This window comes from Ichthyophthirius multifiliis (genome assembly GCF_000220395.1).
Source record: "Ichthyophthirius multifiliis unplaced genomic scaffold scaff_1120509250907, whole genome shotgun sequence".
NCBI classification, from domain to species: domain Eukaryota; phylum Ciliophora; class Oligohymenophorea; order Hymenostomatida; genus Ichthyophthirius; species Ichthyophthirius multifiliis.
Genome location: NW_004086386.1, coordinates 40,033 through 56,509, shown reverse-complemented (window position 1 = coordinate 56,509; position 16,477 = coordinate 40,033). Strand labels below are relative to the sequence as shown.

The following is a 16,477-nucleotide window of genomic DNA, read 5'->3' as shown; positions in this document are numbered from 1 at the left end:
ATTGCCTGAAGATAGCATAATCAAATTCCTTAAATGTAAATTAAGATTTAAAAAAGACTCCCCTTCAATATGGTTTAGATTCTTTACATTAGATTCTACAAAAATGCTAAAATTATTCCCTAGCATAGACACATAAAAATCAATTGAAATGTATAGTACAAGAGATTTTTAGAGTACAAACCTATATATAGAACGTTAATATTAAAAAAAGATAATTCATATACTGAAGGGATGGATAGAACTTGTAAATGTTGACCAAGATTCCAAATAATTACTCGAATATATTCAATATTTAGACTCTAAATCATATGTAGCAGGTTATAAGACTTCTTAAGGCTTAACAATAAACATATTTACATAAAATCAGATTCAAAAAACTAACTTTTAAGTAGATTCAAAAGATTACAACAATAATAATTAAGCAAAACTATTCTTTATAATATACAAAAACACACATGAAAAAAACATATCCAAATGTTTTAATTATTCTTTCGTTAAGTTTTGTATTAATCCTATCGCCAAATAATAATTATTGTAATAATAAGAATAAATTGTAAGCCCTGTAATTACTGACGATGAAAATGATTTGCCTGAAATGAATCTTTCTTTGAAAAATCCAAACAGTATTACCGCTAACAGTAATAAGGATATAAATATAGGTAATAATAATAATTCATCTAAATAAAATTAATAATAAGAAGATGACATAAATCTTGAAAACGTTGATTTTGATTAACTTGAAAATATTATTGGCAAGGCAGAAACTACAACAAATTTGTAAATTCCACCACCTTTTGTAAATACGCCAGTCATAGAACCATAATCCTAAGCATCATTTTATTAAGCATAACCAAATAACTTTTAATAACTCATGAATATTTAAAGAGCTAATCCACATTTCGTTCCTTAATAAAATATACCTTAATACCCTATTAAACATTTTAATATACCAGAAAATCAATATTAATAAACATATTAATAATATCCTAATTAATATTAACAAATTCCTTAAATGAATATGAATAGTGTAAATAAATAAATATATAAATATATTAAATTAAATATATGTATATATATATAATATATATATATATATATATATATCTTATTACATATTTTAGTATTTTTTTATTTAATCATTTTTTTTATAGGAAAGGTAATTAAGACAAATTACTCCATCGGTTTCATCTGTTTTTCCGAATCAATATTCAAATATTTAATCACAAAATTAATATTATTCTATTAATAATAAATAATATTAAAATTAATACGGGCCGTAATTATATTTTATTTATATATAAATATTTAATAATAAAAAAAATAGAAGACAAATGACGTATTATTAAAGAAACACATATAAATAATAGAACTACATCGAATAAGATAAAAAAGACGAAAATTGAGATAGAATTTAAAAATATTATTTTAAAAAAAAATTATTATTATATAAGTATATAAATAAAAAACAAATATAGAAATAAAAAGATTTTATCAATTAAAATTAATAAAAATAAAAAAAATCATTTCCTTTTATAAAATAAAATATAAGCTTAATTTTTAACCTCTATATTTTTCTTTTATAAAACATTTTAATCATTATATTCATACCACTTTTAGTTCAAAAAATTCAAAGCCATTGTCGTATAATGACCTCCTGCAGCTTCTCCTAAATGTTAACTCACTGCAAATAGATTGTAAACATTCGAAATTTATTTTTTATTGAGTACAAAATCCTCAAGATTAAGATTTTCAATAGGAAAATCAACAAGTGATGTAATTTTTTTCCCTTCTTATTCCACAAAATACTTACCTCCATATTTATTAACAGTTCCTACTTTAAATCTTTTTAAATGTAAAATAAGGATTTCAGGCGTTTAATAAATTTCAATCTTTTTTTTTGCTAATTTATGTTCTCCACATATATTACAATACCACTCATTTCCTTTTTGAAGAATTTCTTCCTAAACAAATTCATTTATACAATCGTAAATGGAAAAAGTATTCTAACAATTCCACTACAGGCTAATACTTTAAAAGTAATTGCATTTAAATATCTTCTTATCTAATTATTTACTCAAAATGCATTATATTTTTATATTATTAACTCCTTAAAGCACAAAATTATCAATTTATTTTAAATCAATATTTTAATTTTCCAATTAAAAACTGAATAATTATACATTTTTCATTAAAAGATCATCCATTTCTTTATATAAATCGGCCTATTTTTCTAACTCAATTTCAGGGAAAAATTCCGCATTAATTTTACTTTGATATTGCCAAAAATAATACCTAAGTACTCTATATATTTCTTCAATAAATTAAACCTTCCCAATCAAGTCATTTACTTTAAAATATCTCCAAATACCAACATATCTCCTCCTTAAAAAAAGCTTAAATCAACAATAACTTTTAAGATTCATCATTTTAGATTTCAAAGCAAAAAATATCTCCTAATAAATCATAAATATTTTTAATATGTGTATTTTCATCTTCGAAAAATTAAGTAGCTTAATCCTTTTTACAAACACAAAAAATTAAAAAATTCTTGTTTATTTAAAATTCTTTTTCTAAAATTTCCTTTATTTGTTTCAATTTAGTATTCCCAGGTAAATAAATCTATATATAATACGGAACAGTCTCCGGATTTCTAAAAATTAAATAAAACCTTAAATTTATTTGCCTTATCTAAGGAACAGGAACCGAAATAGTCATATAAGGATCAAAAGTTATTGATATTTTTCTACAATCAGGACACATAAGTGTACTTTTGAATTATCCGAGCATTAAATCACATATAATTGAATCATTTCTTTATTTATAATTCATGAAAAATCTTTCTGCATATAATTCATCGTTTCCTCCTTAGTATTCAATATTTTCAATTATTGGCTTGTTTTTTATTCGATTTAAATCTTCATGTAAACCATCTAAAATAAAGTTTAATAATTCCTATGAGTCTTATTAATTAAAACCACTAAACTAACAATGAATTTTTTTATTTTTTTTTTCTTTTTTTTTTTTACACGATTTGATAGTTTACCAATAATTTTCTTTATTTAAATAGGCGATACATAAGGTTCGGTTCCTTACCATATTTATTTTATTAAATTCGAATAAGAAACAGCTAATTATCCTTCTATATAATATAATAATTAAGTAAAATATTAAAAATAATAATAATATTACTTGTTCCTAAAGGATTATTTATATTAAGATCTTTAATAAACTAATTTGAAATCATATAAAAAGTGAGTTTTTCAATATTACTTAAACATTAAATAGCACTATTAAGAAAACAGGTATTAGTTAAATTTAGAAGTCCAGTTAATCCTTTTTAATTTATATAATTTTTTACTACAGGCTTAATATTAAATTTTTTTATAATATCATAATATTATATTAATTCACTATTTTATGTATCTTCTTCTAAATCCTCAATATCCATTTAATTATTATTTTTACTATTTTTTCTTTATAATAAACTATCCTAAACAGTTAATTAAATATTTAAATCTTATTTTTAATCTTCTAATGTATTATAAAGCTTGAATCTAGATTAATTTTCTGATAATTCATAAATATAAACTGCATTTTTATCCTAAAACTAATCAAAATTATCTGCTAAAAATCCTTATAAAAATATTTTCTTGTCTTTTTTTAAGTAAACTTCCCAGAAATTTTCCCCACTATTTATTTTCCATATTTTATAATAAGGTAAATTGACAACATTTTTATCACAAAAAGGCATAATCTATAAGCATCTTCTTATTTTTTTTCGAAATTCTCAAATCCATCTTTTTATTGATAATAAATGCAATATGGTCGCATATTTTCTTTTATTTAAATACTTTTTTGGCATAAAGGATACGTAAAAAATCTCATTTTTTATAAAAAAATATCACATTCTAATCTATTATTTATTTAATTATAAACTACTTCTCTTTAAATTCTAAATCCACCAAATATTTCATATAATAAATTAGCATAATTATCGTTTAAAATCAAATAGTCTTTTATAAATTATAAATTTTCCTTTAATCCATAATTCAAATTACCTTATTAATTATCCAAAAGTACATTATCAGTCTCAAAATCGATTAATTATTCTGCATTTATATAATCTGGGCATTCCTTTTATTCTTAATTCTCTTCTAATATGTAATTTCGGAATCTTTCAAACCAATTTATTGGAATTATATATAATTAATCTCCTTATTTATATTCTTTTTACAATTCTTCATTAAACCTTTTTAATTAATTAATGTTTATTTAGACTTTCTAATATGTTTCTTTTGAATCTAAGGAAATGTTAGGAATATAATTATATTTGAAACAATATTATTATGCCTTATTAAACATTTTTAATTTTGTAAATATTAATATTAAAAGTTCATACAATTGCTTTTCTAATAAAGGATAATCTTGTATTATTTTTTATATAAATATAAATGAATTTTAATAGTCTTATGCTTAATAATATTTTTTTGCTATTATATAATGTTATAAACTTTAAAGATTTTATTATTAAAGCATTTTTTTATTTTATTTTTTGAAAAAAAACTTTTTTTTTAAATTTTAAATATATATTTATATACTTTAAGTTTTTAAATATAAAACAATTTTTTACGATAATAATTTTATTTAAATTATATTTATAGTAAACACCGCCATAGTTTTAGTGAATATAAATTAAAAAATAATATCTCGTTTATTTAAATTAAAATATAAAATCAATAGACAAAAAAAAAAAATATTTATAATTTAATAATAAGGGCTTTTATTCCAGAAATATTTAAAAAACAAAAAAATCAATTATTAAAATTAACATTACTAATATTTTTTTAATTAATGAAAAATTTGTTCTGTATATATTTAGTAAATAAGTTTATTTTATTTATATTTTTCATATATTTTTATTTTTTTTATTATTTCTCAATATTTCTTACAATATACTTCTATTATTATATTATTAATTAAAAACATTCTCATCTATGAATTTTTCTTCTATCATAAGTTCTTCTTTTTTTTAATTATGTTATATTATTATTTCTTATTATAATGGAAATTTTAATTAAATATGTAATTTTTCACTTTCTTCTTTCATTTAAATAAGAATCTCATCGTTAGAATTACACCAAGATTAATATATTTTCATCATTTCTACTGTAAATATACTTTTTTTTATATTTTAATTATTATAAACTTTATAAATAAAATTTACTTTTGAGCTACAAATAAAGCACAAGAACATTATAATTTATAGCAATTTAATTATATTGACATATAATAAATATAATTTAAATTATTTATATTTATTAACTTCGTTAATTCATATTCACATATCTATTTATAAATAAATTTACAATTAATAAAATAAATTATATAAATATATATAATATTTCTATTATTTACAAAATAATAATATATATATATATATATATATTTATATAAATATTAATATTAATATTAATTTTTATCTAAATTTAATATATATTCTATTTTAAAATATATTTTAATTAAATAATATTTATAATTATATTAAATCTATACTTTAAATAATTTTATATTAAAATATATTATATAAAATATACCTCCTACATTTCAATTATATCTAGATATTTAATATATTGAATTAAGTTTATCCAATCATTATAATTTTATTTACAAGTAATAATAATTCTTCTATAATAGATAAAATTTAATATAGTTTTTAGCATTTATAAAGGGATAAATTATATTTGAATACACTATTTATTTTTTTCTTAAAATTGCCCTTAAAATAAATTTTTGAAATATGTACAAGAATTTTAAAGCAAAAACTTATTTGTTTTAAAAATATGTTTTTCGCATTCTATATCAATATCAGAAAAATACTGAAAAATAGAATTTTTTTCAAATGATAAATCATCAACCTAATTTTTATTAAATTAAATAAATAAAATGATATTCTTACAATAACAAAGTTTATATCATAATCTTTATATTACTACTTTATAGCTTAGTGTGCATTTTCTTTATTGTGACAATTTATTTTATTTTATAAACATTATTAAATATGATGTTTATTAAACCTATTGCATATAGGAGATTATATTTCTTTTTTAATCTATGTTAATTATAACATTAAAGCATCAAATAAAGTCATTAATTTTATTTCTATAGCAAATTACTATAATAAATTAATTTCATTTATATTTCTTATTTGTTTATAGTCGAAAACTCCAGAATACAAGTATTAAATTACAGTATTTAAAAAAAAATATTATTCAAAATTAATATGACTTATATTAATTTATAAGCAATTTTTTATCTGTATTATTTTGTTAAATTAATATTTAAAATATTTGTTTACATTTTCTAAAAATTCTTTGTTTTTTTCATTCTTAATTCTATCAAAGACAATTATTTTATGGATACCGATTTTAAAGTATTTACAAATAAAAAAAAAGTCACAATGTTCTTAATTGAACATTAAGTTTTAAATATATTTATAATGTACATCATTATTCTTTTTTAATAAATTTTCATACTATTTTATTAATTAATTTAAATAAATAAATCTATTAAAATAAAATACTTCTATACTAGATAAATCAAAATAATACATATCATTATAATAATTTCCATCGAATCCTCCGAAAGATACTATTGTAGATCCTATTACAACGGAAGCACCTTTTCTTCTTGGTTTAGGTTATTAATGATCAATTTTTTTTAGTAAATCAGTTTTTGTATTAGGGTCATAAACAATAGTTTCGTTTAGATCTTTTTAATTTCTTCCTCCGAAAATATATATTTTATTATCATAAACCTTAGAACATTAACCCCACCTTGCTTAAAATATATTATTATAAAGCTATATTTATTTCCATTGAACAGAAATATTTTTATTTTATAAACATTGATCAATATTTATTTCCCAAATATCACTTTTGTTTTTGTTTTTGTTTTTTTTAAAAAAAAATAAAAAATAAAAAAATAGATAAAATAATAATTTTTACCCTAAACAATTATAATTTCCAAAACACCCTCCTATTATATAAAGATTGTTTTTTATAACTGCACTTGAATGAAATCTTCTTTTGTGAGGTAACTTCCCTTAAATAATAGGAATTTCCCTTTAAATATTTATAAATTTATTAAATTTAGAATATATGTTTATTTACCATTTTGGCAATTAATCTAAATAAAGAATACATAAGTCATTTAAATCTCCTTATCCTTCACCACCAAAAACAACTAAATACTTATCAAATACTAAGTCAGCTGTATGATAAGTTCTTTATAATATTTAAGATTGGTTTATTGGTTTTATTTATTCCCATTATTAATTATTAAGATCTAAAAGAAAAGTATCATTAAATCTTTTCTTTTCTTTTCCACCTCCACCAAAAATAAGTACCCTTATTAATAAATAATAAAATATGTTTGAATCAAAATAGTAATTATTATTTTACTTTTATTAATTTTTTAAAAAGCATGATGTGTGATTTGATCTTTATTCTGGAACATTTGATCCTTATTCTATTTATTTCCATTAAAATGCATTTAAATCAAAAACCCATAAGTCATTTAAATAGTTTTATTCTTTTTTGTATTTTTTATTTATTTTAAATATAAATTGATAATTTTGAATTATTTACCTGCATACCCTCCAAATAAGTATAATAAATTTTTTTAATTATAAATTAAAGAATGTCCCCACCTAGGCGAAGGGACTATAATAGAATTATTACTTAAAATAACTTCTTTCCATAAACTTATTTGCTTTTGATTCATTTTTTTCGTTTCGTTTTATTTTTTTTGATTTGTTTTTCTTTTATAATAATATTTTTAAATTTTTTTTTTTTTTTTTTTAAATATATTATTATTAAGCTTATATTTTTTTATTTTTTTAGAGAATACCTGCTAATTAAATTATCATTTAAATATAACAGAATATTTTTTTATATATTTAAAAATATTTAAAAACAATAAATATTTTTTAAATGATAAATATAAAAATTAAAATTAAAATAAATTTAAACTGAAAAAAAACTAAACATTAAAATTATTTTAAGCTAATAATATCAATTTATATATCCATTTAATAAATAATTATTAATTAAAAAAAAAATTATTGATTTTAGTTAATAAACAATTAAAAAATTAATTTATTAAATTTTAAAAAAACTATGCTGAATTTATTATTTTTTGTTTTGAATAAGTAAAATTTAAATTAGTAATAAAAATAAAATAAAAATATTAATATTAGTAAATTAATTAATAAAAAAAAATTGCAACATTAAAATATTTAAATTATTATATATTTACTTGAAAATTTTATTTTTATTAAAAAAAAATTGAGAATTTTTAAATTAAAAATAAATTATAAAATAAAATTTTAAAAAAAATAAAAATAAAATTATATACAGAAAATATTAATATATGAGGTACAAATGAAAAAAAATGTAAAAGTGAAATAAAATAAATATATAAAAAATTATTATTATATATAGTTAATATTTAATATTTAAAATAATAAATTGAAATATATATATGAAAAAAAAAATAGTTATTCATATTAAATTATATATTTATTTTTATAATTCTTAAATAAAATGAAAAATAAATAAATTAAAAATATTAAAAAAGAAAAAAATATTTTAATATTCAAATATATATATATATATAAATATATAAATATATATATATATATATATATATATTTTTATTTATTTATAGTTTATTATATATTATTTAATATATTATTCTAAAACGTTGTTTTTTTATGATTTTTTAAAAATACTTATTTATTTTAATATGCTGATTTATTTTTTATTTTATTTTATATAAACTATATTTTAATATTAATTATTTTTAATTTTATTTACCATTTTTTTTTATAATATTATTATTTTTAATTATAAATTAAAATCAAATAGTTATTTTATATACTTAATAAAAAGTTTATAATAAATGTATTTTTATAATTAAATCTTCTTTATTATTTATATTATTATCGTTTAAAATATATATAAAAATATTATTTCTTAATAATTTTTGTTTTTATAATATATTTAAATATTTATTATTTAAAATAATTATTTAAATATATTTGTAAAAAATGAATTTTAAACTTATTTATTTAAAAATCTTTTTTAGTATATAACCTTAAATTATTTTTTCTTTTACTTGTTCATATTTTTTTAAAATTATTCATTTAATTTTTTTAAAAAGGCAAATAAAAAAAAAGACTTATCTGTTCTTTTTTTTTAAAAAAAAAACAACAGAAAATAAAATAAAATATATAAATTAATATTTCTTATATCATTATATGAATTTTTTCTTGATATTGTATATAAAATAATTTATCACTTTTTATGAAAAGTTATTTATATATAATGATATAAATAAAATTTACTGACTATTTAACTAAATAATCATATTAAAAAAATAAAGCTAAAAATTAAAAAATATATTTAGATATTGTTTTTTGCATGTTAAAAAAAATGTAAAATTTATAGAATTTAATAATTAATTAATTATTTATTATTTCAAATTATTAATCTTATTTATAAAACCATAATGCATTTAATTATTTTTTTATATAAAATTTATTTAATAAATTCATCTAACCTATTTATTAATCATAATTTATTCTTAAATATACTAAAAGCAAATTTCTTATTGGTTTTTATTGATTAATTTATATTTCTATATTAAATTTGCTAATAATAAAATTACTGAATAAATTATTATTTGTGAAAATGAGGAATAAGATTAAAAATTAAATCTATTAATTTTAAAATGTTTACAAACATTAATAATTAAATTATAAATTAGATTTAAAAAAATAAATATATATAAATAAAATTAGTTTATATAACATTCTTAATTTCTATTTTTTAAAAATATTAATGTCCAGTTTATATGATATTTTAAAAAATTATATAAATTTTAAGATTATTATTGCAATAAGTCAGTATATTATTTTTATATAAACAATAATTATTATTTATATAAATTTAATTTTAAAAAATAAATTAAAAAACGAATAATATTAACTAAACCGAGTATAAATTTCTAATATTAGAATTTTATATAAAATAATTTTTAGTTAGTTAAACATCCTAAAGTCTTTAGCACATTAATATAATTTAAAGGAAATATTATAAAAGTATTAATAAATTTTAAACACAATAAAATAATATATAGTTCTTGAACTTTTTAATTTAAATAAATATTGCTTATTGTTTTTTGTTTGTTTTTTCTGTAATTATTTTATAAATATTCCATTAAAAAATAAAACAAAAGGCTTATTATCTCTATTTTTAGTTAAACTTTGTTTATGTTTATTAAGTTTTTAAAAGAAAATTAAAACAAAAAAATATGAACAAATTTTATTAATAAGAAATAAATATTACTTAAAAACTTATATATAATATTTTTAAGAAAAAAAAAAAGAAAAAAAAGAATCATACATATTTTGATAAAAAAGCAACTATTATTAAAATACCAGAAAATTATTAAATTTAATTATTCGAAAACTTTAAAATTAACCTGATTTAAAATAACTTTGGCTCTTTAAAATATATTTATTATTTAGGAAATATAAAATTAAAAATTATTGATAATTATTTTTATATGTTTAAATTTATTTTATACCTTATGTCAAACAATTGTTTTTTATAAATTAATTTTATTTACTAAAATATATCAGAAGAATCCTAATTAAAAATATATAATAAATAAAAGTAAATAATTAATTAAAAAATATAAATAAATATCTATTATCTCTATTTAAATCCATACATATTCAAAATCATTATTATAAATAACATTCGCCATTATAATCTACTTTTTATATTTTATACTTCATTATTTTTCAAATTCTATAATTTTTTTTTTGATTTTAAAATGGGTAACTAGACCGAAATCTTATTTTTTTAGATAAATGTACTTATTTATATACAAAATGTATATTTAAATTACAAAGTCTTTTATGTTTATGAGTTTTTGTCGTATTGCAGAATTAATAATCATATTTTTTGCATTTTTAGGAACTTATTTTTTGTTATTTTATATTCACATAAAAAACCATCAAATCACTGTTTTTTAATTCGATATTTTATTAAAAAAGTATTTAATAATCAAGAATTTATAGAATATGAATTTTTTGTATATTAAAGAATATATAACTTTAATAATTAATTAAAAAAAAGCCGATCTCCTATTTCCAATTGATCTAAAATTAATTTATAGAACAATATTAGTTATTTTAAAACCAATTTGATACTTATTATAGATATAAAATTTAAAACAAATTTATAAAAAGATAAATATATCAATATATTTTATTTAAATTAAATTATTTATCTAATTTTTAAAGATAAAAAAAATTAAAAATAACATATGCATTATGCTCTATTTTTTTAGGTAAATTTAAAAATTAAAGAATAAATAATATATTTTTATTTTTTTTAATGTATTTTCACTTGTTTTTATATGAGAAAGTGATAAAAACTATATAATTTTCAATTTTCCATATCAAACTTTAAATATATAAATATTAAAAATTGTTTTTTATTTGAACTTAAATTTTTCTAATATATAAATTTTTAAAAATATTTAATAAAAAAGGTTTAAAATAAGAACATAATAAGATAAAACTTAAAAATATATATATATATATTTTTTTAAATTAATTTAATTTTTATAAAATTATTTTACATATAAAAATATAATTATTAAAATTAATAATATGTACGATTCAAAATTGATTATATTTATCATCTTTATAAGTAAAAGAAGGCATTTATTTTTGTAATTTATTATCAACAAGGTGTTCATTAAAACACTAATCATTAAATACTTAATACATATTATTCTAATTTTACTAAAAATTCTAAAATTATTATTATTTATTTTAACAAAAGTTATCGTAACTTTAAAATTTATTTTAAATTTAGGTTACTTATTAAAATTATATTTCTTAGTTCGTTCTTTAGTCTTTATAGTCGTCATTTTAATATTGACATTATGTTTTTTATTAATCTTAAGATTAAGATGTGTTAAATAAATCACATATTTTTTCTAATTTTTAATCACAAGTTATATTTTAATCGAATTAATCACATATATTTTATTAATTTAAATTCTAATTTTATTTATAAAAACTTTAATAGTCATAGTAATTTAATTTACATAAATTTAAATTATTTAATATATAAATCAACTCATCTTTTTAAACTTTTTATAGTGAGTAACAAAGCCCTTATAAATCTGCTTTTTAAGCTTATTACTTTAATATTTTATGTTTTAAATAAATGTCATATATTTTTCTAGATTCAGAATTTACTAAAGTTTAATAAGCTTCGCAAATTATTTTAAAATATTCTTGACATTCTTATTTTAATGGTTATTCATTTTTTTTATCCTATTAATTTAATTTTAAAATAATTATAAAATATTATAGATTCTTACGGGATGAAATGATTTTGCTTTCAATTTATAAGCTGTTTTTATTTCTTCTTATGAAGAGTTACATCTTACGCCTAAAACTTAATAAAAATCAACTAAAACATGTTTTTTTAACTCTTTGCAATAATAAGTTTATTTAAAGCAATCCATATTTATAATAATTTTAGAAGAAATTATATATATTTTTTTTTTTATATTTAATTATTTTTTTAAAAATAATTAATTAATACATATAATTTTTAAATATAGAAAAATACAAAATGTCATTCTAGAATTTCAAAGAAGAAAATTAATCAATCAATTTATTTTTCATATAATTAAAATAATATGCTTAATTACAAACTAAAAAAAGAATATATACTGTAAATATTAATTTATAACACACAAATTAATTAATTAAAAATATTTAAATAAGTATATATTAAGTTAAACAAAACTTTTTAAAATAATTCTTGATTTATCTTATTTTAAAATAAGTTTTGTTTAAATAATAGAGTATTTAAGATAAATATTTTAAATTTACATTTAAATTTATTTATTTTTATCATAAACTAAATTTTATTTTATTTAAAATAAACTAATAAAAAAAACTACTTATTCAATATTAACTCATAAAAACTTTTAATTAAATTATATAATTTTGGCTTTTTTTAGTTTTATAATTAATAAATATGTATATTTTGATTAATATATTGAATAAAATAAATAAAAAAATTATATAATACTTACATAAATATCATAAGTTAATTATTTAATATATTAAAATTCATTATTTTAAATGAAAATTTTTATTTTTTAGGAAATTCTATAATAATATATGATTTTTTTAATTAATTTATAGGATTTTCGAAATATAAAATGACAAATACATTATATACTCACACTGATTAATAAATAATAATTCATAAATTTGAACAAATTATACAAATATTAAAATTTATTAAATGAAGAAAAAAAAAAAAAAGTTATAAATTTTTTTTTTAATGTTTATTTAAATAGAATTAATTTTATCTTGAAATGTTTAAATATTAAAATCAAAATATTAATTTAGATAATTAGAATTATTATTAATTAAAAAAAATAGAGAAAAATGACTTATTATATATTAGGTTAATAAAATAATAATCTATAAAAAAATAGAGAACTTTAATAATTAATAAATTAATAATTATTATATAAAAAATTAATTAAATCTTGTTTCGATTTTGAAATAAAGTTTGTTGATTATTTTTATATATATTTTATTTATTAAAAATATATTTATTGAAAGCGATTTATATCTATGAGATTAATATTCAAAAGAAGCCAATCAAAATTATAAATGAAGTAAAATTTTATACAATATTTATAATAAATAAATCAATATTAAAATGAAAGTATATAAAAACTAAAGTAAAATTAAAAAGAATAATAAATACATTAAATCAAAATATAATAATATATAAACTATATCAAGAAGATATTAGGCTCATAAAAAAAAATTATAAATATTAAAAATATCAAGGTTTTAATAGCTCCAGAAAACATACTAATTAGATTTTATTAAGATTTTTTTATTGATTTTTTATAAACAAATAATTTTTATTTTTTAAAATTTTACCTGATATTAAAAAATAAATAATTTAATATTTATCATCATAAATTTGATTATATAAATAAAAATTATAATGATAGTAATTTTATATTTTCAAATATATTAATTAAAAACAAATTAATACTGAAAATAATAAAAATTATTAAATAGAATTAAAATTACATTTATTATCAATATTATATTAATTATTTTATAAAAAAATACGATGTTTTATTTATTGAATATTAAAGTAGAATTAAAGTAAGCTTAATTAGTGTAAAACTTAATCATGATGGTAAAAATAAAATCGTAGTTTTATTTTCTTTTTAGAAAAAGATATTTCTTTATTAACTTTTTGATTTTTCCTAAAAATTAAGTATTAGTTTTTAATTAGCAATTATAATTAGCTTTGTATTTTTTTTTTTTTTTAAATATTAATTTTAAATAAAATTTTAACTGGGATATTTATATTGCATAAAATTAATTTTTTATTATAATTTTAATTAATTTAAATTAATATAGAAAATGATTAAAAAAAATTAAAAGCGTTTCATCATTAAAACTCAAAAATAGAAAAAAAAATCTAACTTAAACAAAAAATACATATTAAACATTAATTGCTTATAATAAATATTATAAAAAAAAAAGAAAAAAATACTGGTTTTTAAATAAAAAATTAATATTTTTTTTACAATTAATAATAAAAATCTAATTCTAAGTAGTTTTAAATAATTTTTTTTTAGTAAAAAACGAAAACAAATTATAAAAAATAAAAGAATTTATTAAATAATTCTAAAAATATATAAAAGTAAATAAATTATTATTATATTCTAATATTTTAATGAATTTTAATAAAATTAATTATAAAATTAGAAATAGCAAATAATTTTTTGACGACTAAATAAAATTAAAATCATAAGTAAAATAATAAAATTTAATAATATTTCAAAAATTAATTAGGCAATAACACTTAAATATTTTTTACTCTAATTCTATTTAAAATGAAAAGTTTAAAATAAAAAATGAATACATATGTAATTTTTATAATAAATCTTAGATTTTTATAAATAAATACTATTAATTTAAAATAAATACATTAAAAATTAATATAGACTTTACAAAATAAAATTTTCTATATTGTTTTTTTAAGTATTTACTGTTTTTTTTAAATATATACTTTTTATATTTCAAAATAAAAATTATTTTCTAAAATTTTTAATATGATACTTTTATTCAAACTATTATTTTAATTAATTTAAATCTATTAAACCTTTCGTTTTTTAAAATATTTATGCCTTTTTTTATTATTATTCATTGTTTTTTTATTATAAATAATTATTTCTTTTCTATTTATATTTTATATTATTATTAAATGGATTTAAAAATTAAATGACATTTAATTTTATTGGAAATTTTGTTTAATCATTTTAAAGATTATTAGGTTTGATATTTTTTAGCAAATCAGAATAACTTTCTTAACTTAAAATAAATTAAGATAAAGAATTTTATTATTTAAAATTAAACAGATTTTTATCATAAAATAATATATTTTCTTTATTAATCAATTATTTTTATTAAATATATTTTTGATTTTAATATTATTTATTTTATTAAGACTTTTACTATTAATTAAATTTAATTTTAAATGAATTAATATATAAATTATTAATATCTTATTTCTAGATATTTTGGTTAATTGTTTAAGTAGATTATTCATATTTTTTATTAATAAATTAAGATACTTTCTGTTTTATTATTTAATTTAAATTTTGACCATTTTTATAATATTTATAATTATTTTTATTATAGAACATTTAATTATGAATTATGTCTGTTTTTAATTGACATTCTAAATATGAAGTATTTAATGTATATTAACTTTTTCCGGTGTTTTAAGTTGTCAAATTTTTTTTCATATTCTTGTTTTAAGAAAGGGAATGTTTCCTTAACCTTTACTTGTCCATTATACCATTTTCGATTTTTTTAAACTTTATTTAATTTTAATTATATTCTTATTGTTAATTTTCATAATGAAAATCAAATAATGATATTTCTTTCCTTTTATTGTATAATTTTTATTCATAATCACTTTAGTCACTTATTTAAATTAAATTTTTTTTTGCCTTTTCTTCTAATTATATTTTCTCGTTATCTTTATTTTTCATAAAAATTAAAATTATTTTATATTTTTTATAATAACTACTTTAATTATAATTTAAAAATATGTGTAAAATCTAAATAATAAAAAATTTAAAAAAAATTAATATTTTAATTAAATTTTAAAATTTTAATATATTTAAATTATATAAAAAAACAGAATGGAAGATAGTTAAGAACTAGATGATAGTTTTTTAAATATTATAATAAATGAATAAGTTGAATTTTCATATAAAAATTAAACAATAAATTTCTAAAATAATCAATTAAATCTATAAAGCC

The 16,477-nt window shown here is 15.0% G+C and overlaps 1 protein-coding gene across 1 annotated transcript, besides 22 other annotated features; it reads right to left on the bottom strand. All coding sequences in view use genetic code 6, as the record gives it.

Annotated features, from left to right (window-relative positions):
* Window positions 1-1,028: 1,028 nt before the first annotated feature.
* Window positions 1,029-1,103: a microsatellite.
* Window positions 1,029-1,104: a microsatellite.
* Window positions 1,040-1,104: a microsatellite.
* Window positions 1,105-1,520: 416 nt separating this feature from the next.
* IMG5_110970 (ubiquitin specific peptidase 8, putative) lies at window positions 1,521-3,448 on the bottom strand (the record flags this gene model as incomplete). Its single annotated transcript, XM_004034830.1, has 4 exons — window positions 1,521-2,022; window positions 2,669-3,011; window positions 3,044-3,139; window positions 3,190-3,448. The coding sequence occupies 4 exons, from the start codon at window positions 3,446-3,448 to the stop codon at window positions 1,521-1,523; spliced, it is 1,200 nt and encodes a 399-aa protein (XP_004034878.1).
* Window positions 3,449-4,512: 1,064 nt separating this feature from the next.
* Window positions 4,513-4,545: a microsatellite.
* Window positions 4,546-4,887: 342 nt separating this feature from the next.
* Window positions 4,888-4,944: a microsatellite.
* A 480-nt stretch (window positions 4,945-5,424) lies between these two features.
* Window positions 5,425-5,458: a microsatellite.
* Window positions 5,425-5,464: a microsatellite.
* Window positions 5,465-5,506: 42 nt separating this feature from the next.
* Window positions 5,507-5,587: a microsatellite.
* Window positions 5,565-5,593: a microsatellite.
* Window positions 5,594-6,957: 1,364 nt separating this feature from the next.
* Window positions 6,958-6,997: a microsatellite.
* Window positions 6,961-6,994: a microsatellite.
* A 783-nt stretch (window positions 6,998-7,780) lies between the features above and the next one.
* Window positions 7,781-7,818: a microsatellite.
* A 777-nt stretch (window positions 7,819-8,595) lies between these two features.
* Window positions 8,596-8,628: a microsatellite.
* Window positions 8,629-8,659: 31 nt separating this feature from the next.
* Window positions 8,660-8,711: a microsatellite.
* Window positions 8,689-8,755: a microsatellite.
* An 88-nt stretch (window positions 8,756-8,843) lies between these two features.
* Window positions 8,844-8,917: a microsatellite.
* Window positions 8,918-9,052: 135 nt separating this feature from the next.
* Window positions 9,053-9,099: a microsatellite.
* Window positions 9,100-10,717: 1,618 nt separating this feature from the next.
* Window positions 10,718-10,771: a microsatellite.
* Window positions 10,772-12,638: 1,867 nt separating this feature from the next.
* Window positions 12,639-12,677: a microsatellite.
* A 2,421-nt stretch (window positions 12,678-15,098) lies between these two features.
* Window positions 15,099-15,138: a microsatellite.
* Window positions 15,139-15,178: 40 nt separating this feature from the next.
* Window positions 15,179-15,220: a microsatellite.
* A 359-nt stretch (window positions 15,221-15,579) lies between these two features.
* Window positions 15,580-15,652: a microsatellite.
* Window positions 15,653-16,477: the final 825 nt, after the last annotated feature.